Source organism: Garra rufa, chromosome 7 (assembly GCF_049309525.1).
Source record: "Garra rufa chromosome 7, GarRuf1.0, whole genome shotgun sequence".
NCBI classification, from domain to species: Eukaryota; Metazoa; Chordata; class Actinopteri; order Cypriniformes; family Cyprinidae; genus Garra; species Garra rufa.
Window position 1 is genome coordinate 25,195,926 of NC_133367.1, and position 24,852 is coordinate 25,220,777.

The following is a 24,852-nucleotide window of genomic DNA, read 5'->3' on the forward strand; positions in this document are numbered from 1 at the left end:
TTACCGTTAACCATATCACAGGTTTTTACCGTAGCATTTTTACAGTTTTTTACTGTTAAATTCACGGTTATTTTTTACAGTGTAGGGAACAAAAGTTTAGTGAGGGGAACACAATGTTACTCAAGTAAACGCAAATGTTTTGCAAAAGAATGAAACATTTTGTGAAAAAAATGATTTTTAGCTAAACGCTAAGTTTCTCTGAAAAGCAAAGACGAGCAAACGCAAAGGTTTTGAGAGTAATCACAAAGTTTCTTGGGAAAACGCTAAGGTTTTGCGAGCAAATGCTAAATTTCGCGGGGAATGCTACACCTTTTTCTGAGGAACAGCATTTTGTGATAAAACAGAAGTTTTGTGAACTGAATGCTAAGTTTCTCTGGAAAACGCAAAGGTTTTTAAAAGTGAAAGCAATCTTTTGAGGAGTTTTTGCGATTAATTGCAAAGTTTTTTGGGAAAATGCTAAGGTTTTCTGAGCAAACACTACATTTCTCGGGGGAATTCTAATGCTTTGCGAACAAATGCAAAGTTTCTCTAGGGAACAATAGTTAAGTGTGCAAACAAGTTTCTCAGAAATAAGTAAACGTTTCATGAAGAAATGCAACATTTTATGATAAAACTGATTTTGTGAGCTAAATGCTAAATTTCTCTGGTAAACAAAGGCGTTGCGAGCACATGCAAAGGTTTTGAGAAAAAGTACAAAGTTTCTTGGGAAAGTTCAGAGGTTTTCTGACTAAAAGCTATGTTTCTTGGAAAAACACTAAGGTTTTGCAATCGAATGCTAAATTTCATGGGGGAATGCCAAAGCAATGTTTTTCAGGAAAATATTTTGCATCAAAACAGATTTTGTTAAGACAAACGCTAAGTTTCTCTGGAAAACAAAGATTTTGAAAAGTAAAAGCAACATTCTTGGCAAAAATGCAAAAAGTATCTTGAGTTTTTTTTTTGACTGAAAGCTAAGTTTCTTGAGAAAACGTACAATTCCAAACGTTCAAAACTTCCAATTCCAACTTCCAAAATCTCTCGGGGGAATGCTAAACCTTCGCAAGCAAACGCAATTTTTTTCCGAAAACAAATGTTTAGTGAGCGAACACAATGTTTCTCAGGAAAACAAAATATTTCGTAAAGGAGTGCAACATTTATCAATAAAACAGATTTTGTGAAGTTTTGAAAAGTGAAAGCAATATTCTTGGGAGAATACAGAGGTCTTTTCAATGAAAGCTTTGTTTTTTTGGGGGAACGCAAAGGTTTTGCAAACAAGTGCAAAATTTCTCAGGAACTTTTGGATGGAATGCAAAACATTTGCAAGAGAATGCATTGAAAAACACGGAAATATTTTTTCCCCCAGTCTCATATTTTCTTCATCACCATTTCCCTTTAGGGAGTTAAAACTTCATGGTTATAGTTAGCACTTGGTGTGAACGACCCTTTAGAAGCGTCTACAAAGCCAAAACATGAGGGCTTTGTAGTCCGACTAAGTTTCACCAAAATCCTGGGGTCATGATCTCATATTACAACTGCTTATTTCAATAAGAAAATCAAGGCAAGCTAAGAACACAAACGTCAGACGAAATGTGTATGTTGTGAATGCGTAAAATGATTAGGGACGGTTTTTCACAGAGTTTGTACTTTGGACTGGACAGTCTCTATAGATACAGCATGTGATATTAAACGCGAGAGGCCTCTATTTGGCTACATTAACTGTAAATTAAACAAGAGGAAGGTACAAATGTTTGTTCTGGTCGGGTTGTATCTGATAAAAAGAGAGAAAGAGAGAGTCAGCGGGGCGCTAAAACTTAGTGGGAGATGTTTTTGAATAACATTCCCATCTTAAGGGGACAGTGCAAGTGAATGGTATTTTGCATGTAACAATTAAACATTTTGAGTCTTGTTTAAAAGTATTTAAACCTTGGAACTTCTAGTGTTTCCTATGAAGTTGCTACAGTGTTTAAATGGCTTTTAATGCATTTATATGTGGTTGATAGGGTAAGGTAGATGGTTGCTTCAAAATTTGAAAGTGACAACTGTGATATTCTGGTCCTTATATGGCTCTTTCAATAAGTCTATGGAATTGTTGGCAAGGTCATCGTCCACTAGGCGAATAAGGTTAGAAAAATAACAATTTCATCTCCAAAAGCATATGATTTGAGATATTCGTGTGTACCACAAACACTGCAGTCACATAAATATATGCAAAAATAATAGACATCACTAATGATGATTAATCTCTGTGCTTTCTAAAAGTTCTAGTTAAAAAGAGTAAACAGGGTCAAAAAGACCACTTAGAAAGTCTTTAAAACCATTTTTCTGACAGGCAGCTGTTCAGGTCAAAGCGTCACAGTGTCTGAACAACTTAAGCACAGTTTGTACTGTGGTTGGCAAAGCCTGTGCTGAGCTTGCACCTCGAGCCTCACGCCAACATGTCTTGATAATCACTGTCTTCAAGATGTGCGCCGTACACATAGGAAGGTCACACAGCCGAATTGTAGGTCAATCTGTGTTCCGGAATACATGCTGATAGTGTATACAAACCTCTGCTTCCTGTGGAATGACATGAGGTTTATGCCATGTTATGTCACATATGCATTATGCATCGCATTCTCACAAATTTGAAGAAAAGCCAATGCCAACGGAAAGATTTACATTCAGCGTTTACATTGTGCTGAGGTGGAAAACACACACACACACACACATATATATGTTTCACAAGAATGGGGCCAGAGCTCAGATAGGGCATATTCAAGGTCATTTTGAATTAAAAATAGACCACTCTTGTAAATGTAGGCATGCAAGCTTATCAGTATAGGCTAGACTGATGTAGGCATGAGTATTACATTAGCCTACATGAACTATATGGTGGAGTCTGTATGATTGAAGCAAGGCAAGAATCAGGATTACTTTTGCTTAAACTTGAGAGTATGAATTTAAAAAAGAAGCCTAGCTCTAAAAATTTAATTCTAAGTAAAAGTGATATAAACATAAACGTTACCTCAAATCACAACGACAAAAACAGGCATTATACAGGTGTAGGCTATTTAAAAAAAGAACGCCGTTTGAACTCCGCTTGTTAACGCCATTTCGCGGGCTTTTTTTTTGAAAGTCGAGGCGTTTGTGTTTACCTTCTAACGGTTTTTTGAACGTCGGACCGCCTAGGTTTTCTCGTACGACGTTCTCGCACGTCAAGAGCTGGGTTTGTAACTCTTTCAAGGACATCCTAGGAGTTGAGGTAAAAACGTGCGGTTGTGCGGTTATATATATCACTGTTTGGCGAATTTTCACGGGCGAAATCCAGTCACTTAAATAGGGGTTATGCGCAACAGGTCTCGTTGCTTCAGGTTCACACGTTTTACATATGCCTCGTTAAATATGAAGCTGTTTTACTCAAGATGACTTTAAGGTAGACACTAAAGATCATAACCAATGACCATCACATGTGTGGATTGATATATAAAAGTGGTTTATTTTTTTCTTTTTACTAACATTTATATATAAAAATCGAACAAAACATCACAGCAAGATAGTTTAATTGATTACCTTAAAAGTTGATCAATATTGCCATTATTTACTGCTATTAACGCGAATCTCCTGTTTTCCGGGTTTGCTCAGGCTGATGTTCGACATTATAAGCATCCATGTGATTGGAAATTTAGAGGTTGAAAGATTTCCAAAGGCAGATTTTGTGTCAGGTTGGTACACACATTTTCTTTTTAAAGTGAGACTAAATTTCGCAGAAATGTAAAAATTAATATGCTTTAGGCGACTCATATACACAAATTCTGTCTAGTTTATGCATTACTTTGAAAAACACGTGATATATTTGTTTTTGAATGGCTTTTATCGTTAATGTATTATTCTGTTATTTATCATTTAAAATATTTTATTTGACTCATCCTGTTTTTTACAATTTCATTTAATTCCATTTGCTATTTTACTACCTTCATATTCTAATTTTCTGATCCTAATATTATGATTTGCTGCTCAAAAACATTTATTATTGTTATTATTATGTTAAAAACAGCTGCGATTTTTTTTCTTTTTGTTTCTTTGATGAATAGAAAGTTCAGAAGAACAGCATTTATCTGAAATAGAAATCTTTTGTAATATTTAAATGTCTTTTCAAGCATCCTTGCTAAATAAAAGTATCAGTTTGTATAATTTCTCAAAAAATCAGCTTTAAAATCACAAGAATAAACTACATCTTTAAAAATATTCAAATAGTAAAAGGTTATTTGACATAGTAAACATATTTCACAATTGTACTGTTTTTGCTGTACGTTGGATCAAATAAATGCAGGCTTACAAACAAATTACTTACTGTTCAAAAACATTTGACTGGTAATGTAGTATGCTAATGGCTGAATCACAGTCATGCTGATATTCAGACAACAGCGCCTTTTTATTGCCATACTCACATAATCCAAGTTTTGACGGACAAATCTAATGCATCAAAACGGATGTTGTCTTACAAAACTACAGTACATGGGATGTTTTATTGCATAACACTCAGGGCTGTCTAAAGTTCAAAAGCAACATTTGGGGAGTCAGCATGAAACTGAAAGTCTGAAAAGAATACTCATCTGACCTGCACTGATAAACTTGCCAGCCAAATGAAACATTCCTCATGTTATTGGCTGCTTTTCTTGGAAGAGATCGTCTTCCATTTAATACACAGACAGACCTGTGAGACATCTGTGTGCAGTTTAGCGCTTATCTGCATCTGTTTGTGTGTATCTATAATGTACCAGCGCCGAAAGAAATGCAAATACATATAAGGGAAACAATAAAAAAAAAAAAATCTCTCAGAAAAGACAAAGCACTGGGGACGTTGTTAAAAAGCTGCTGATCTGCTACATAGCCAAAGGATGCGCCACAAGAACACAGAGACCCTGGGTCAAACGCCATCTGCTGAACCAGGGGGTTCATCTCCATAAATATTCTGTTTTTCTTTTTAAACAGCAATCAAACAAACAAGCTGGAGTGGAGGCGTTCAGAGCCGCTATGCTCTCGAGATGTTCTGCGTCCACACAGAACCAGGAAATACCAGTGTCTTTAAGTGATTAGAAAAGACAGGACTCTGCACAAATCATTGTTTCTGTTCTTTTTCACCAGAGAGTTGCATAAGCAAGGGCATTTAGGGGCCTTCGGGTTAGAATGTGTCACTGTCTTGCACAAACTCATCATAAGAAAGCTTTTAAAATAACGACGGTTTCGCAAGATGTATAAACTATCGATCTTTCTCGTCCTTGGAGAGGTTTTGCTCCAAATGTCAGCAGTGGTTCATTCCCCTCGTCTAAGCAAACAGAGTGCAAAAAAACATACTGTAACTGTCAGGGACTACAACACTGGCCAACGAAAAACAAGCAATGAATTTACTTTAATTATGTTTTAGAGGAAAATAGGAAAAAAGGGGCATGAGAGAATCAGGCTTGTAACCCGAAGGTTGCTAGTTCGATCCCCACACCGGCAGGAATTGAAGGGATTGTGAATGAACAGCACCCTTTCCACCGTAAATACCATGACTGGGGTGCCCTTGAGCAAGGCACCGAACCTCCAACCTTTGTGTGTGTGTGTGTGTGTGTGTGTGTGTGTGTGTGTGTGTGTGCACTTGGATGGGTTAAATGCAGAGCACCAATTTCGAGTGTGGGTCACCATACTTGACAATACGTCATGATTTTTTTACCTTTTTTTTTTTTTTCAAAAAGAGGTAAGTGGTTTGCTATGCGATTTCAAACCACTTTCTCCAAATTTGGTTTTGTGCAGCCCAATTCATAATAGACCTTAGTCAGGGTAGGATCATATTTAATTTTTAACAGAAATTAGATGAGGGACAAACCTGTGAGGGTTAGAAGTACAGTGCGGTCATTGGACTGTACTGTTGTTTAACAACATATCGATCGTTCAGCTGATGAAACGTCTTTATGAATAAAAACAACTTCAGTAGACAACAGCTCCTTAAAATAATTTTTAAAGTTATGAGTTTTAAAAATTACTAAGACTTTTCTACAGTGCTGTATGTGCCATTTTAAAGACTGCAAGTCTATCCCTCAGCCTATTTTTTGTAAAAAAAAAAAAAAAAAAAAAAAAAATTCAGCATGGTGCCTGAATCAATTAAATCTATTTTGCTGGATTTTTAACACCCATTTTCAACAAGCCACGTATTTTGAGGTATCATTTATATCCATAATACAAAACTGCAGGCCCGTGTTAGGCGTAACTTAATTTCACTAATAGAGGGTTTGTATTTACGTCACAATATTGATGATACTCGGATGTAAACAGCAGCATGGATTGCACGGCTCATTTATGCTGTCTAAACCACAGAAAAAAGGAAACTGTTAAATCATATAGAGAATGACTTAATAAGCAGGAAAGGGCACAATATTTTGACAAACTAAAGTTAATAGAGAGTAAAGATACATACGAGCAGTATTAATTAAGATATTAGCCTAATATTTCACCTACCTGACTGGAAATGATACTGTAAGAAAGAAATCCTGGTTCAGTTTGGCCAACTATAATCACCTTTTGTTCCTCAGACAGTTTATGCATTCTTTTCCTTGATTTTTATAACTTTTGGCAGTCTATATAGTACTCAATGTTTTTCCCGGTCAGACTGATTAGTACAGCCCAAAACATGACAATAATTGACCATTTTCAGCAGAAATAATCAGCAAACTATGCAAGTTTTGTTCAGTTGAGTGGCATTGTTTATGCCTAATTCTGCGCATATAGAGGATTAATATTAGGAAATAAACATATGAATCTTCCCTGCTGAAAAAACAGCATATGCTGGTTAGGTATGTTTAGGTGCTGGGATGCTGGTTTATGCTGGTCCTTAGCTGGTTAATGCTGGTCATGTTGCTGGTCAAGAACCAGCATAAACCAGCAAAGGACCAGCATAAACCAGCTAAAACCAGCATCCCAGCACCTAAACATACCTAACCAGCATATGCTGTTTTTTCAGCAGGGTTAAAAATAATAACCCTTGAGGCTACAACCTAAATGCGACAAGAAAAAAAAAATCACAATAAAAGTTTAAAATCTAGTCAGATATATTTATATTAGATATAACATATCTAAAAATATCACCTCATTATTAGAGTTTGCGTTTGTTTCCTCCTCTTGAACAAACGACTCTTATGAAGCGGTTCTTTTTATTGACTGAGATCAAATTTACCACAGTGTTGAACTCGCTCGCAGGAATCAAGCTCACGTCATGAATTATTTAGAGCTGTTGATGAATTCCGCGAGTCGTTTTTCATTTTGAAATGAATCAGGAATCGTTACTCAAAGGGATTCGGTCTATTACGGACTGGTCGGAACAACCATTTGCACCACTAAATTTGTCATATGTCTCCTAAATGTGTTATTATTGTAGCTACTGGCATTTATTTTGTCTGGAGCCCTGCTAAAAACTAGACACCAGATGAAAGATGAATCACTGTTAAATCATTCCTTCAAACATGAGTCACTTCAAATAATCAGATTTCGACAGACTGATTCTTATGAAGTGTTTTTTCTTTAATGACTAAGATAAAAGAATTGAATTAAATTAAAATATGAATTAAATTATTTAATGAACTCGCTAGCAGGTTAGCTGTTTAAATCATACTCAAGTCGTCAATTAATCATTTACAGGTGCATCTCAATAAATTAGAATGTTGTGAAAAGTTCATTGATTTCAGTAATTCAACTCATTTGTGAAACTTGTGTATTAAATAAATTCAATGCACACAGATTGAAGTAGTTCAAGTCTTTGGTTCTTTTAATTGCGATGATTTGGCTCACATTTAACAAAAACCCACCAATTCACTATTTCAACAAATTAGGATGAAATGACATACCAGTCAGCTAATAAACTCCAAACAACTGCAAAGGTTTCCTGAGCTTTCAAAATGGTCTCTCAGTTTGGTTCACTATGCTACACAATCATGGGGAAGACTGCTGATCTGACAGTTGTCCAGAAGACAAGCATTGACACCCTTCACAAGGAGGGTAAGCCACAAACATTCATTGCCAAAGAAGCTGGCTGTTCACAGAGTGCTGTATCCAAGCATGTTAACAGAAAGTTGAGTGGAAGGAAAACGTGTGGAAGAAAAAGATGCACAACCAACCGAGAGAACCGCAGCCTTGAGAGGCTTGTCAAGCAAAATCGATTCAAGAATTTGGGTGAACTTCACAAGGAATGGACTGAGGATGGGGTCAAGGCATCAAGAGCCACCACACACAGACGTGTCAAGGAATTTGGCTACAGTTGTTGTATTCAGCCACTCCGGAACCACAGAGGCATCTTACCTGGGCTAAGGAGAAGAAGAAATGGACTGTTGCCCAGTTGTCCAAAGTCCTAATTTCAGATGAGAGCAAGTTTTGTATTTCATTTGGAAACCAAGGTCCTGGAGTCTGGAGGAAGAGTGGAGAAGCTCATAGCCCAAGTTGCTTGAAGTGAAGTCCAGTGTTAAGTTTCCACAGTCTGTGATGATTTGGGGTGCAATGTCATCTGCTGGTCTGCTGGTCCACTGTCTTCCACTTCCACACCCATTTACCAAGAAATTTTTCTTCTGCTGACCAGCTTTTAAAGATGCTGATTTCATTTTCCAGCAGGATGTGGCACCTGCCCACACTGCAAAAAGCACCAATAGTTGGTTAAATGACCATGGTGTTGGTGTGCTTGACTAGCCAGCAAACTCACCAGACCTGAACCCCATAGAGAATCTATGGGGTATTGTCAAGAGGAAAATGAGAAAAAAGAGACCAAAAAATGCAGATGAGCTGAGGGCCACTGTCAAAGAAACCTGGGCTTCCATACCACCTCAGCAGTGCCACCTGATCACCTCCACGCCACGCCGAATTGAGACAGCAATTATAGCAAAAGGAGCCCCTACCAAATATTGAGTACATATACAATAAATGAACATACTTTCCAGAAGGCCAACAGTTCACTAAAAATGTTTTTTATTGATCTTATGAAGTATTCTAATTTGTTGAGATGGTGGGTTTTTGTTAAATGTGAGCCAAATCATCACAATTAAAAGAAACAAAGACTTAAACTACTTCAGTCTGTGTGCATTGAATTTATTTAATACTCACGTTTTACAATTTGAGTTGAATTACTGAAATAAATTAACTTTTCCACAGCATTCTAATTTATTGAGATGCACCTGTAGATCCCTTGATGAATTCCGCCAGTCATTTTTCGATTTGAAGTTAACTAGGCAGGAATCGTTACTCAAAGCGATTCGGTCTGACTCTGAACAACCATTTGTACCTCATGATTATCTAATTTATCACCTAAAAAACTACTTGATTCTTGTAGCCAATAACAAAAAAAATGTCATATGGTTCCTAAATTCTTTATTATTGTATCAAATCGCATTCATTTTGTCTGGAGCCCTGATAAAAAGTAGACACTAGATAAGATGAATCACTGTTAAAGTGTTCCTTCAAACATGAGTCAGAAGTCAGCAGACTATGAGAACAAGAATGAGATGTTCTTGACCATCATCCAATTATTCTGATAGTAGGTTTACAAGGACGGCACTTACACCACTAACACACAGTTCTCACATAATCACCATTCAAGTTCAAAAACACTTCAAGTGCAAATGTGCATAAGTGTAAGTAAGTGTTTTACTGGAAAACACATTTATAAAACAGGATGTCAGTTAGTCGTTCATCACTATTAAGCTATTAATCATACTTAAGTCAAACACCAGCCTCTTTGGAAACATTCGTGAGATGTAGTGTCAAAACAAAGACAAACATTAGCACAAGTATGATAAAATACTGCTGGTTCTTCAAAAAAGATTGTACTAAATTTATTATGAGGAGGCTAAGAATAGAAATGGGTGAGTGGCCCTCCATCTTTCAAAGAGAACACAGTTCCATTCGCACCTTTGCTTCTCCTTCTTTTCCCTGTGGAACATGAAAACACGACCCACCCCCCTTTCCCGTTGCATCTGGATGGTCACCATGGCAACAGCCTTTTATAGCAACACTGACAAAAAGAAAATCAATATAAGACACTAAAAAAGAAGTGAGGAACTGGATTTTGAATCGCTTGGTCTTAATTTGCTGGACAGAAATGTTTTTTTAGAAGGTGTGAGGAAAGAGGCACGCAGTGGAGTGGTTTATTTTTGGAAGGTGTGCTAGATGTTATTTTGACCGGCTTGTTCCTTTCTATTAGGAATTTCGGAAATGGCTCGTACGCATGCAGTGAATACGTCTTACTAAATCTTTCCAGCTTTCATTGTGCTAAACGGATAGTTTACAGGAAAACCAAAAAGCGAAAGTGAAATATCATAGAGTAAGTGAAGCTAAAAAAGACGCTGTGGATCCCCGGAATTTCCCATAAACGCTTTCTCAGAACAAATTACAGAAAGCTGTTATTTTAATAAATATGAAAATGAAAGCATTTGACCAGACTTGACATAATTAGATACAGATTTTTTTTAGGACACAGTATCTACTTGGGTACATCAGATAATCTAAAATGTACCAAACAGTTCAGTTAAAACTTTCTCTTAAATGTTTAAATCTATGTTTTAGTTTTTCATTCGTATTTCAAGCTTTAGCACTTCTTTAAGTGCAGACAAGGTGGTGTTTAAAACAGCTGACGCTTCCCAACACAAGACCACGAAGAAACGGCACCGGTTCGATTTTCTTCCTCTGCGGATAGGCGGCAAATCACGGTCACATTGATTGTCTCTGGCTGTGGAGAATGCAGGTTCCCATCCAGCTGGGTTATTGTCACCTAATGTTCAAGGTGATGAATCCAGTCGCCTGCAGTTCTCACTTTACGGGGGGCCCTGGGCCCTGACAAGACAGTTCAGCCGAGCGTAGCTACTTCCAAAAACAGTCCATGGAATGTAAACACACCCTACACGGTACTCGGATTGCATTTGGTGAGGTCGTATGATCCCTTCTTTCTAGCTCTCCACACGTGCACCACAACGCCGAGCAGCGAAGAAGCGACTCCCAGGCAAATCGCAGGCATTAAAAAGTCGTTCCAGCCTAATGGGGGGTCGGCTTGTTTCTCTGTAATGAAAAGTCAAAGAGATTGGCAAATTTGAAATATGTTGTAAAATGTTTGTAAACAAAATTATTTGCTTGTCCTAACCACATGCAATTGAGAAAATCTATGAGGCATACTTTCCTATTATAGACCTTAGTTAGGGTATGAAAATGAGACTGTGAGGGACTGAAGTAGGCCTACAGTGTGTTCGATAAATTGAATAAAAAAAAAAAAAAAAAAAGTTCAAACGACAGCAAAAAACTCACAAAAACTTGTGCAAAATTACGTGATCTATGACTTTTATTCAGCACATGCCAATGTTAAGATTATAAGTCTTCCTCACAGCCTCCTTTTCAACATTTAAGGGGACAGTTCATCCAAAAATGAACATTCTGTCAGTAATTATTTACCCTCACGTCGTTCCAAACTATAAGGGTTTGCGTCGTGAATGCACATCCAAGACTGACACAGAAGCAGGGCTGAAACGATTAGTCGACATTATCAACAACGTCGACGATTAAAAATGAAGGTTGACAAATATTTTTGTTGTCGAGTAGTTGTTTGATCTCATATTTAATGTAGATGGTGAAAGAGAGTTTCTCTCTCTGTCATTTTATTCTGTGCCAAATATATTTATTTGTATAAATTAATTGTATAATACAGTACCAGTCAAAAGTTTTTGAACAAAAGGCTTTTTAATGTTTTTAAAGAAGTCTTTTCTGCTCACCAAGCTTGCATTTATTTGATCCAAAGTACAGCAAAAACAGTAACATTTTGAAATATTTTTACTCTTTAAAATAACTGCTTTCTATCTGAATATGTTTTAAAGTGTAATTTATTCCTGTGATTTCAAAGCTGATTTTTTAGCCTAAAAAGCTTTTGTAACATTATAGACTATACCATTCAAAAGCTTGGAGTCTATTGAACTGTATTCAGTTATTTTAAATAGTAAAAATATTTCAATATTTTACTGTTTTTGCTGTACTTTTGCTGTATAATAAAAGCCTACCGATTAATCAGTGGAATAATCAACGATTAGTCGATTAATCGTTCTAATAATCATTAAATTAATCGAATTATCAAAATAATCGTTTGTTGCAGCCCTATATGGACTATGGACATGGACTATTTTAACAATGTCCCTACAATGTTTCTTGAAAATGGTAGTTGCGTTAGTCTATACAGGATCAGAGAGCTCTCAGATTTCATCAAACATATCTTAATTTGCAATCCGAGGATGACAAACGGGTTTGGAGTGCCTTGAGGGTGAGTAGTTAGGGTGAGTATTATCCCTTTAATGTGGCATCTAACCTGACTTAAAACAGAATGTGAAAAGAATAATATCTCTGAAATTCCCATAGACTGTAAAAAATATGGACGTAGTATCCGTGACGTCACCCGTAGGATTCTGAAGTGCTATTTTGAAGCCTATGGTGGGCGGGAGTCGGCCGTCGCCATCTTGGAACGCGTCACCGTGCGTCACTCCCGGATAATCAAAAATGGGCAAAAAGACGGGACGTGGGTGGAGCTTGTTGCTGAAACCACGCCCACCTAGCGCGACAGTGGTGACAGCGGGGGCAATCCCCCTGTCACTCAAGTGACCACGCCCTTAATTATGCAGAACTTTAAGGCTTAATATAACTTAAACGGATGAGTTATAAAAAAATTCACCCCCCTCACAGTTGACATGAAGGGCAAAACTAGCTATAGAGACCAAAACCATTTTTTGAACCAGGCTGTAAACATACTTTTTTCTGCTGTAAAGTTGGGCATTTTAACATGGGGAGTCAATGGGACTGACTCCCTTCTGCAGCCAGTCTCTAGCGGCCAGTGCATGAACTGCAGTTTAAGTCACTTCCGTGTTGGTTTCAATAGAGAGAGCGGGAGGTTGCCCCTTGGAAATTCCTAAAATATTCATAAAGCATCTGATGGACACTTTACTATGCCATCAGGCCATGAGAGATAAGATGTGAATGGCAGTGAAGCGACGCAACTGTTGCTGGATATCAGTGAAGCGATGCAATTAATGCCAGATATCACATAACAATGACAAGTTCATTCCTAGCCAAATATAGTAGACAGTATGCGAATTTGGTTGCACATGGGTACCAATATTTCACATAAGCATTAAATATTGGCCGACCAGTTGAAATTTTGTCAATTTGAACAAGTTACTTCTGCTAAACTTGTTAGGTCTAAATATTCAATGTACTTAGAATTACAGTAACCTAATATGAAGTATGACCAGTTTCACTCACCAATCACATTGATAGTAAAAGTCTCCGTCTCGTAGCCCAGGTCGTTGGTGACATTGACCTGATATAGACCTGTGTCGTTGGGAGTGAGGTTGATCAGCAGGAATACACCATCAACAGAGTAGACATTTTTCTCACTATCCAGCTTGCTGAGGACCACCGCAGGTGGAGGGAAGCTCACGGAGTGACAACAGATGGTGATATTCTGCCCCTCTTGAACATCCGTGGATGGAAAGATCTCCACTGTCGTGTTCCTGGGTGGTGCTGGGATAAAAGAGGCATAATAATAATCAGTTGCCTGGACAGGATCCACTTAATAAGAGCAAAAACACAGTGGAATCGAAATTTCACCATTATGATTAAAGGAGAACAAGGCAAAATGGAGAGCAAGGCACTTCAAAAATTTCAACTGTTGATATTTCAAATACTACAACATGTTGATAGTGTGGATACGGATGTAATTAGTAACTTACCTTTCACTGTGATCTCCACACTATCATTGTGGCTTCCATACATATTAGAGGTTTCACAAGTATAGACGCCAGAGTCATCCAACTTGACACGAGGGATGGTAAACAATGTTTCAAGTGCATCACTGGTCACTAGCTCTGTTTGTACGCCATCCATCACCCTGTACAGCACGGTGCGCCCCACTGGAAAGCTGTCAGAAAGGCAAGAAATGCTCAAGGATTCTCCTTCCTTCAACTGCGTCACTGGGCTCACAGTAATTCTGGTTGCTCTCGGGGGATCTGTAAAAAGAACACAACGTAAAAAAAAAGAACCAAGACAAAGTCATTTTTGAAAAGAGCAAAGAAACAACCTTCACTTACAGTGAATGGACAACACAGTAGATGCCGTCTTTACTGCCTGAGCGGCTGGCACACCATGCATTTCCAGTAAAACTTTGCAGGTGATGCGTTTGTCCTGGTCTTCCGTGTTTACACGGTAAGAATACTCTGAAGACAGATCTGTTGTACCACTTAAAAATGACCCAGTTTCCGAAAGAATTTCTCTTTCTCCATCCATCCAAAGGATTTGGAAAAGGTTGGCTGGGAAAACTTCCAGAACAGTACAGGACAATTTTATAATCTCTCCCACAAGTGAAGGTCCAGAGTTTCTTACGAAAGGACTTGTTGGGAATGCTGATAAGAGAAGAAAATGGAATATCTAAGCATTTAAGTATAAATAGACACCGGGTTATAAATACAATGAGATTAAGGAGAGCCTTGACTGAGGACAGCTCATACAACAAGTACAAGAAGTAATGTAAACAAAGCAACACTCCCTCACACATTCTAAGAGCTGATGTCCGTTGAGAGCAACAGAACAGTTTAAGACAGTCTCTATGGCCTATAAAGCAATGATGCTTTCTATCAAAGGAGTTTTATATGTTGACAACATTATCCACTTTGATAACCTCTAAAGTCTTCATTCTCATTCTGGAACATATAATAAATGCTCTATTTCCTGCATCAAGCCTATGTCAAAGAGAGCTATTTTTATAACTTTCCACAAAGAGACTTAAATTACTGTTCCCCGATGACTCAACTCAAACTCTGAGGAGTTAAAGGGAAGGGAACTCCCAACTAGTCAAACACAATATTGGGTCAATGAATTTTAGATGGGATTATTTGCTTTGTCAACCAATGGTAGATGAGGGGAATGTTTGGAAAACTTTTTCGATTCCATCTGGTGATGCTAGTGATGTAGAAATGACCAGGGCTGTGACGATAAATCAATGCACCACGATTTGTTGATCGATTCTGAGATTTTCGAAAAGCATTGTGATTCTCTCTGGAATCTGAGCTTAGTTTTTAACAGCAGATGGTGCTCTAAAGAATGCTTACGAAGAAGAGCACTGAAGAGTGCTTGTGCCTTCGGCTGAGTCAAGTAATTGCACCAAGAATCGATTCAAGAAAGAATTGTGATGAATTTGGAATATCGCAGAATCAATGCATCGATTTATTTTGCCAGCCCTAGAAATATATTTCACCATGAGATGTCGAAAACTCTCGGTTCTTCAACCTGTTACTACTTAGTACAACGTTTGAAGACTCTTCCCCATGAAAACAATTTTTTACGTAAACTCGAGACTGGATAGTAAACCTTTCGAGATACTTACAGAACACCTTCAGGTCGGTCTGCTTGGACTTCTTGATCGAGCCACATGTGACCTCACAAAGGTAAGATCCCTCGTCTTCCAACTCTACTAGATTGAAAAACAGCTGGGACTGGAAGCGATCTGTCTTAATTTGCCTGAGGATCGACATATTTGCAAGATTCTTCCAGGAGAACTCGGGTTGAGGGCAACCTGAAGCCTGACAGGAGAGGACCAGGCTGGAGCCTTTCTCCAACACAACCTCGCCTTCCGGTTGTAGCGCCACTTCTAGCAAATGAGCTGTGCGGAAAAAAAAGAGAGAATTTGTCTCGGTGCCTCAAACTGAATCTCAGTGTTACTCATTTAGGAGATAATAGACTACAACTGATTCAACCTTTCAGTAGGGGCTTTCACACTGCGTAGTTCTAAGAACTTATATCTAGGAACTAGCCAGGATGGTGGTTCCTAGAGAACCAATTTTCCCATCGGGCATTTTCCTGGTAAAATTCGCACCACCAGCAGGAACTCTGAAGCGGCTGACGGTAACGTCTTTATTCGCAGCATTTACAAACGTCAAGAATTGGTGAATAGAGGACGCCATAAACGTTGTGTGTCGTGGGTTTCGTGATGGCAATGGGATGTAAACACACAATTTACGTGATTGAAAGAGCATGAAAATCTGTTATCTGTTTTTCATATTCGTGGAGTAAATATTTGTACACTGCTTTTAAAAATGCCGGGTAGATTGTGTTTCGTATGTATTTGGCCAATCATCGTACACATCGTACATCGTAGTTCCTATAGAACTGTTTTAGACCCTACCCTGAAGTAGGAAGTAATATAGTTCCCCCAATAGGATTTCCTAGAACTAAAACCATTCCTAGTGGCTGCCAAAAAGCATGGACTTCGGCCAATAGTTCTAAGAACTATAAAAAGGTTCCTCCAGTGTGAAAGCTCTTACTTTTACACACCATTACAACCCATACTGTAACTGCACTCAACAAGATCAATATTTGTACCAACAATATCCACTAATACCAGACGTTCAAGGTCTTACCTTTAACGGTTAGATTGAGAGTGGTCTTCTGACTGCCATACTCATTGAAAGCCTCACAAACAAATGTGCCAGCGTCGGCCAGCTTGACGGAGGGTATGGCAACGGATGCTTCTGCCCCTTTACTAGACATTAGCTCTTCATCTACACCTTTCACCCTCCTACTGAGCACCACGTGTGTCACTGGAACGCTGCTGGACTTGCAGGAAATGCTCACCGAGTCTCCTTCCTTCAGAGTGGATTGTGGATTGGCTACAATGAGGGTATCCATAGGAGGTGCTGCCAAGAAAAACGAAAATCAGGTTAATTGGAAACAAAGCAATGTTTTCATCTTTATTTAGACAGCACAGTTGAAGAAAGAACAGGAAACTAAGTGGGCGACTGGATCTGGAAAAAACAACAGGCCTGGGAATTCTGTCATTACTCCCCCTTATGTCGTTCCAAACTTGTAAGACCTTCGTTCATCTTAGGAAGACAAATTAGGATATTTTTGATGAAATCTGAGAGCTTTCTGACCTTGCATCGGCACCAATGCAACTACCATGTTCAAGGCCCAGAAAGGTAGTGAGGACATCGATTAACGTCAGTGGTTAGACCTTTCAGATTTCATCAAAAATATTTTAATTTGTGTTCTAAAAACTGAGCGAAGATCTTACAGGTTTGGAACGACATACGAGTTTGTAATGACAGAATTAAACTATCCCTATAAATGAACCACTAACCTTGAACGACTACTGAAACGCTGGCCCTTTGCCTTCCCAAGTCATTGGTAATGTCACAATGGTAAGTACCAGCATCCGACAAGGACACGTCTTGCACGAAGAGATCTTGGTCCTTTCCCATTTCCACAGACTGGCCATCTGGTTTAAGAGCCGTCCATGTAAACTCAGGCTTCGGCTTGCCCTCAGCCTCACAGGTCAAAGTTAAACTGGATCCCAGTGGGACGGCGGTCGCTCCAGACACTTTAACGTTATGCGGTGCAGCTGTGAAAGCAATAGGAAAAACCAATGATCATTGGAGGTCATCTTCTTTAGGGAGGAAGTTTAATTCCTACATCCGTTTTGGGTTTAATTTTTAGATACATTAATATGTGCAAGTGTAGCTTACAGAGAACGCTCATGTGTACAGACGTCTCCTTGGTCCTCTCATCAGATGGTATATCATCCACATGGAGTGTTGCGCTGCATGTTATCACCTTTCCATCATCCTCACTTGAAGGTGTGAATGTGTAAGGAAATGAATATGCGTCTTTGTCGAGTTCTCCCTCATCAGTCTGAAGAACTTTGTCTCCAATGAGCCACTGCACTTCAAGGTACTCCGAAGGATATATAGAAGACACTTCACAGGCCAAAATGGTTTCCTCACCCAGTTTCAAGCGATCATATCCGGATATAACTGGGTTTGTAGGAAAAGCTGAAATGGAGTCCAAGGCTTAAATATTAGCCGACAAGCAAAAACTATGAAATGAGTGATTCGTATATTCGTATATAGCATCAGTTATGAAATAAACAACCTGATCTCATGACGAAAACAAACCTGTTGGAATTTTTTCACGTTTCATGTACATTTCGTGACATCTTCGGTGTGAAATGTCCACTGAGTGGCGCTAAAGGAGTGTTCAGTTTGGTACGTTTTATGTGACGTTGGTTTTGTACATATCACCCTCATCTTTCAGATCTTTCATAGTGAGTCATGTTTTTTTTACCGTCTCTAGTGTTCATTTCTGTTTGGAAACTGCAGTGATATGTACCTATTGGTATTTCGCGCCTTGCGAAAAAGTTCCCACAGGTACGTTTTCGTCGTGAGATCAGGTAGGAAATAAGAGACTGGGGTCAGATTTCACATATCTCAATTTTGGAGTAAAAGTTGAGACAACTTACCCCGGTCTCTGCTAACAGTGCATTATAATATATACATATATATAGTGAAGTTGAAAATGAACTCACAATAAACTTTAATCGCCGTTTTCGCCTGTTTTGTCTCCATTCCACAGGTTGCTTTGCACAGTATGGTGTTTTCGTGATGGTATGCCACATTGTCGAAGACCAGCACAGATTCTTTGTCCCGTGAATCAATAGTGGCGAATATCGGTCTGTCTTCTAAAGTGGTCCAAGAAAACTTCACTGTCTCTGGGCAGGAGGACATGCTGCAAGTCAACTCTTTCCTCTCGCCCACTTTAAACAGAACTTTGGGGGGCAGGTTCACTCCGTGGGAAACAACTGTTCAAGAGAAGAGTTAAAAGTAAGTAAAATAATTATGCATAATTATGCATTTATTTGATCCAAAGTACAGCAAAAACAGTAACATTTTGAAAGATTTTTACTATTTAAAATAACTGTTTTCTATTTGAATATATTTTAAAATGTACTTTATTCCTGTGATCAAAGCTGAATTTTCAGCATCATTACTTCTTATGTATATCAAATACGTTGCATATGCGGTTATGGAAGATTTATGTATAAAGTAAAGATATTTTATAAGGCTCGAATTTGCATATATGGTGGTAATACTATTTTATGATTAAAATATAAGTAATTATAGCCTACTAAAAAAAAACAATCAACTGAACAATAAAAACAAATAAAAGGTTGCAATAAATAGAATAATTTATTAAAATCAGTGCTATTTTAGCATTGAAATACGAGTTATTAATATTTTGATTTCGTTTATATTTTATGTTGTTTTTAGCTGTGTTGTATTAAAAGTTTTAGTCATTGTATTTTTTTTGTCATTTTTAGTAGTTTTTATTTAAATACACTATACTCTATGCACTACAAGTCAAAAGTTTTTGAACAGTAAGATTTATGTGTTTTTTTATAGAAGTCTCTTCTGCTCACAAAGCCTGCATTTATTTGATTTGAAGTACAGAAAAAAACAGTAAAATATTGAATATTTTTACCATTTCAAATAACTGCTTTCTATTTGAATATATTTAAAAATTTAATTTATTCCTGTTTTCAAAGCTTAGTATAATTACTCCAGTCTTCAGTGTCATGTGACTCTTCAGAAATCATTCTCATATGTTGATATGATGCTCAAGAAACTTTATTATTATTATTATTATTATTATTATTATTATTATTATTATTATCAATATTTAAAACAGTTAAAAGTCTTTTTTTTTTCAAGATTCTTGAAAGCTTTTATAACATTATAGACTATACCATTCAGAAGTCGGGGGGAATAAATGGTAGAAATTAATACTTTTATTTAGCAAGTATGCTTTAAATTGATCAAAAGTGATGATAACAATATTTATTTATTTTTATTTTTTATTTCAGATAAATGCTGAATTTGCTATTCATCAAAGAAACCTGAAAAACATATACTAAAGCTGCTTTCAACATAATTAATAACAATAAATGTTTTTTGAGCAGCGAATCAGAATATTAAAATGATTTCTGAAGAATCACGTGCACATGACTGGAGTAATGCTAAAAATTCAGCTTTGAAATCGCAGAAATAAATTAGATTTTAAAACATATTCAAATAGAAAAGAGCTATTTTAAAAAGTAAAAATAATTCAAAATTGTAGTTTTCGAATCAAATAAACGCAGGCTTGGTGAGACAAAAAACATTAAAAATCTTACTGTTCAAAAACTTTTGACTGGTAGTGTATACATTTGATTAATTTTTACTTAAGTTTTAGATATTTACAAGTTAAAAATGTTGATTTTTTTTTAAATAACAGCCCTGATTGCAGCTGCAATGCCTAAAAGAGGAGCAGATGGCAAGACTCTAAATTATGTTAAAATATGCAAAATACTTAGCATACAAAACACCGACATCTACTAGAAAGTCTTGAGCAAAGTTATGAACGTACCTGCAACCGGCAGAAGCAGAGTCAACAGCAAAGCTGAATTCATGGTGTCCACTTCTGAAGAACGTCCAGAGATCTCCAAGAGAGTAAACCCGAGTTAATATGCTTTCTTTCATTCAGCTCTGGATGGGATTTATAGTAGAAGGGGGAGGGATCGTAACCCACCTCCTCAGCACTCCAAAAAAGCGGTGGAGGAATTTCCCAGCCCCATGCTTTGTGTTCTCCGTCCCTCCGCAGGCTCCCCCTGCTGTTCTGAAGGGGTTCTTCCCAATTACAGGAAATAACTTTGAAGATAACATTTCCATTATGAATTACCATTGACTGATTGCATATTAAAATAACTCCCGATGTTTATACAAGCTTGGGCTGGTAAGTTTTTTTTCCCAGAAATGCTGAATCTGCAAGAAGCAGTTCTATTTATAGAGATGGAGGCTGAGGTGATCTCTGTAGGCCTAATTGGTTTATTTTAAAGGGTTTAATTACTGTACTTCTTATAAGTTATAATTCATCCGTTTGAATATATTTTGTTAACTAAAGATGTACATCTGTATTTTTAAATACATCTTTTATAATGCTGTTTTCCACTTGTTTTGTACAGGTTGCTTGCACAGATGCTTGCTCAGGTTTTTAACAATAGAGTCTGAGGGTTATGTAAGCGAGTGTTTAAGAGCGGATATGACTAGATGGAACTTTTTATCACCATGTCAAAGTTTCGTCCTGTTCAAACACTTGATGAAAAGGAAAGAAGAAAACACAATTTTTGGACTTTTTAGATGATGGGGAAAAAATTGTACATAACTGACTGAAAAAATAGTCTAAAAATGTAATTATTAATACTTTTGCATAATAAATGATGGTGTATAAATATATAAAATATTTTAATAATTATATTATCAACATCAAGCTGTTAAACAGAAAACATGCACTATCAAACAAAATGTTAAGCTTTTTAATCATTATTCTTATTCTATATGGATATTATAATTTTATTATTATTGCCTATGAATATTAAGCAAAAATAAAATATGAATAAAATACAAAAAATAAGCATTTTGCATATTTTTTATCATTAATACACTTTCTGAACACTATTTTAAAATGACTTTAAGTAATATAATTGATATTTTAAACAAAATCAATAAAATAAAAATATAACTAATCTTTTAAGCAAGCTGTTAAATAAAAAATGTACTATTAAATAAAATGTTAAGCATTCTATATATTATTATTATTATTCTATATGGATATTACCCTTATTATTATCCTTTATGAATTTTAAGTGCACATAAAATATTAATGTAATATTAAAAATAAGCATTTTTAAAAATGTTTTTATCAATAATACATTTTTGAACATTATTTCAAAATGACAGTAATATAATTGATATTTTAAATATGTTAAATAAAATACACTGATAAAATGTTCAGTAAATGTTAATGTTATATTAATACATTTTGAATATTAATTCTGAATAAAATCTATTAATATAGTTGATCTTTTAAACAAGCTGTTAATTAAAATGTTTTTCATTTTATTTATTATTTTTATTATCCTATATGCTTATATTATTATTATTATCATCATCATTTATGAATATTAAGTACAAATCGAATATTTATTTAGAAATATAGTAATATAACTGATATTTTAAATATATAAAAATAAATACATTTTACGCTGTGTATATATTATTATTTTCCTCAAATATGAATATTATTATTATTAACCTTTATGAATAATAGAATTTAATATTTATATTATATTATATTCAATATAATATTTTACTTAATATACCAAATGCACTTATATTTTTATTATTACACTTTATGAACATTATTTCAAAATAATTTATAATATAATTTATATTCTAAACATGTTAAATTAAATACAGTGTTAATATTTTATGTAAAATAATATTAATACACTATGAATATTAATTCAAAATAAAATCTATTAATATTACTGATCTTTTAAACAAGCTGTTAAAAATGCAATATTAAATTAAAATTAAGCATTTTATATAATGAGATTATTAATTTACTTAATGAATATTAATTCAAAATAAAGTGTATATAATTGATAATGAACACTCTTAAAATAAAATAATTTATATTATATAAAAAAGCATTTTATATAATATTAATACACCACAAATCTTAATTCAAATGAAAACATCACACTGTTAAATAAAAATCATTAAATATATCAAATATATTAATATATAGAGATTTAAAAAAGCACTGTTAAATAAAATGTTTAGCATATTATCATATATGGATATTATCATTTATTATAATAATAAATATTATTATTATCCTTTATGAATATAAAGTACAAATAAAACCTTACTAAAAATTTTAACATATGTGGTTATAATAATATAATTGATCTTTTAAATACTCTTACAATATTAAGCATTTTATAGAGTAATATTAATACACTATGAATATTAATTCAAAATAAAATCTATTAATATAACTGATCTTTTAAACAAGCCATTAAATAGATATTTCAAATTAAGCATTTTCGATAATAATATTATACATATTACTTCGAATTTAAAATATGAATTTAATTGACATTAAACATACTCTTAAAATAAAATGCTATTTTCAATAAAATAAGCATTTTATAATATACTTTTAATAGATTAGAAATATTAATTAAAATGAAAAAATAATCATATAAAAAACTAAAATCATTCGACATCTTACCAAAAATTAAAAACATTCTATATAAAATATTAAATCATTACTATTCATTTTTATAATACTTACAAATTACAAATGAAGATGACAAACGACTCAAAGCTGAGATTTTTCTTATTTATTTGAACATTCATAAACATTTCTCATTGAAAAAGTGGCAGTGCAGCCGTCACAGTTGTGCAAAAAACACTTCACACTTTCCACAAAAATATTACAAAAACCTTACAAAACACTGTAAACCACATGCAGCTCGTCGTGACTGAAAAAAAACCACCAGCAGATTGTATAGAAGCATCTCAGACAGGCACGAGCGAAATTTGGCCACAGTACTCATAAGCATTCGCAGGTCTATCTCAGTTCATCTCTCCCAGAAAAGCCCTGCGGCTGTTTTGTCTGGGAAAGATGTGAGAAATAGTGTTGATGGTGATGGGCTCGACTCCAACCGTGGATCCACGCAAGAAGTCCCCTCTCATCACAGACCTGAAGGACTTGCGAAACTCCTCGTTCTTCCAAGTGTACAGGAAAGGATTGGATATGAATATAGTGCAGAACACAATCCACGTCGACGTCCAAAGTTTGACGGACACCTGGGCGAATAGTCCCGCGACGAGAACCCAAAAAATCGGTTCGGTCGTGAGGATGAAAATAAAGCAGACCGCGAGAACGTAAAACCCGAGTCGCTTGTCCTTTCTAGGAAACGAATAGGGAAGATTGTTCACGATTTGGAAATTCAAAATGCTGACTCGTTTCACACTTATTTGCACTCGGCGGAAGATTTTAAAGTAGCAGTACACCACAACCAAAGTTTGGCCGATGATGGTGAACGCAAGGGTGCCGGTAGCAAACCGACTAGACAAAACAGACATGGACGTTCCCTTAGCGAACGAAGCGTCTTCAGCGTCTTGGGCGTCCCGGCACCTCTCGGGCGGATACCGAAACGACGTTATCCAGGGAAACAAGGAGCCCAAAGAGATCAACCACGATCCTGCGATCATCCATTCGGTGTTTCTCTTCTGATACAGGCTTTGATACACAGCAGGCGTTTTGGTGATCAACACATACCTGTTGACTGCAATAAGCGAGTGCGAGAGGAGCGAAACGGTGATTCCCAAAAAGAGCAGCGCCTCCTTGAACGCCTGGTAGCCGATCACCAAAAAAGTCCCGGTGGAGGTGGCCACCGCTTCGTGGGGCATCCAGAAAGCGCAAACCAGAAGATCCGCCACGCAGCCGTTCACGATAAACGCATTGCTTGCAGTGCGGAGCTTCTTGAACGTCACCACCAGATAGATCACCAGCAGGTTGAGGACGGTTCCCAGCACGCACATGAAGGAGTAGACGGTGGCGAGGGAGATGCGCGAGCCGCGTCCCAGAGCGCACGCCGACAGCGGCACGTCTGTGTCGTTTGGCATGATGTGAGATCTGCGGATAATGTCATCTCATCTCATCCCATCTCACATCGTGTGAGGAACGTGTGTGTGAGAGAGCATGGCTCCTTTTGGCGATGCTGCGGTGGAGAATCGGTTTATAAGTGTGTGCGCGCGTGAGCGTGTGTGTGTGTGCGCGTGTGTGAGTACGAGAGGCGTGAGATCAACAGGAGCCCACGCTGTATTCTCACGTGTTGTTCATTATTCCTAGGGTGCGCAATCACCATGAAGGCAAGTAATTATTCATAGTGGATTGAGTCTTGTGATAATCAATAGTGAGGGATATAATGGGCTTCCCATTGAGAAGCTTTAGGACTGAGAGGAAGAGAGTCGGATGTAGTCAATGTGAATCCACCATTGGTTTGAACTTTAATGATAATCTACTGATGTTTTAACTCACCCCCATTGCATCCAAGATGTTTGTGTCTTTCTTTCTTCAGTTGAAAAGAAATTAAAGGTGCCATAGAAAGGAAAACTGTATTTACCT

At 36.5% G+C, this 24,852-nt stretch overlaps 2 protein-coding genes across 2 annotated transcripts; both read right to left on the bottom strand.

The window, feature by feature from the left end:
• Positions 1 to 10,365: 10,365 nt before the first annotated feature.
• Positions 10,366 to 20,341, bottom strand: vcam1b (vascular cell adhesion molecule 1b). The gene is made up of 10 exons (XM_073844216.1): positions 20,236 to 20,341; positions 18,359 to 18,631; positions 17,520 to 17,825; positions 17,135 to 17,395; positions 16,416 to 16,691; positions 15,383 to 15,658; positions 14,091 to 14,402; positions 13,734 to 14,009; positions 13,264 to 13,524; positions 10,366 to 11,028 (listed from the first exon to the last, which is right to left on the bottom strand). The coding sequence occupies exons 1-10, from the start codon at positions 20,276 to 20,278 to the stop codon at positions 10,871 to 10,873; spliced, it is 2,442 nt and encodes an 813-aa protein (XP_073700317.1). The 5' UTR covers positions 20,279 to 20,341; the 3' UTR covers positions 10,366 to 10,870.
• A 2,762-nt stretch (positions 20,342 to 23,103) lies between these two features.
• On the bottom strand, positions 23,104 to 24,577 carry gpr88 (G protein-coupled receptor 88). The gene has a single exon (XM_073844935.1). It carries the CDS (start codon positions 24,348 to 24,350, stop codon positions 23,295 to 23,297), a length of 1,056 nt encoding a protein of 351 aa, XP_073701036.1. The 5' UTR covers positions 24,351 to 24,577; the 3' UTR covers positions 23,104 to 23,294.
• Positions 24,578 to 24,852: the final 275 nt, after the last annotated feature.

Coding starts and splice junctions, on each gene's coding strand:
- gpr88 (XM_073844935.1), bottom strand. CDS start 24,350: ATGCCAAACGACACAGACGTGCCGCTGTCGGCGTGCGCTCTGGGACGC.
- vcam1b (XM_073844216.1), bottom strand. CDS start 20,278: ATGAATTCAGCTTTGCTGTTGACTCTGCTTCTGCCGGTTGCAG. Junction 17,826..18,358: donor AACGGCGATTAAAGTTTATT/GTGAGTTCATTT, acceptor ACTCCATTTCAG/CTTTTCCTACAAACCCAGTT. Junction 14,010..14,090: donor TACTGTGTTGTCCATTCACT/GTAAGTGAAGGT, acceptor TTCTTTTTACAG/ATCCCCCGAGAGCAACCAGA.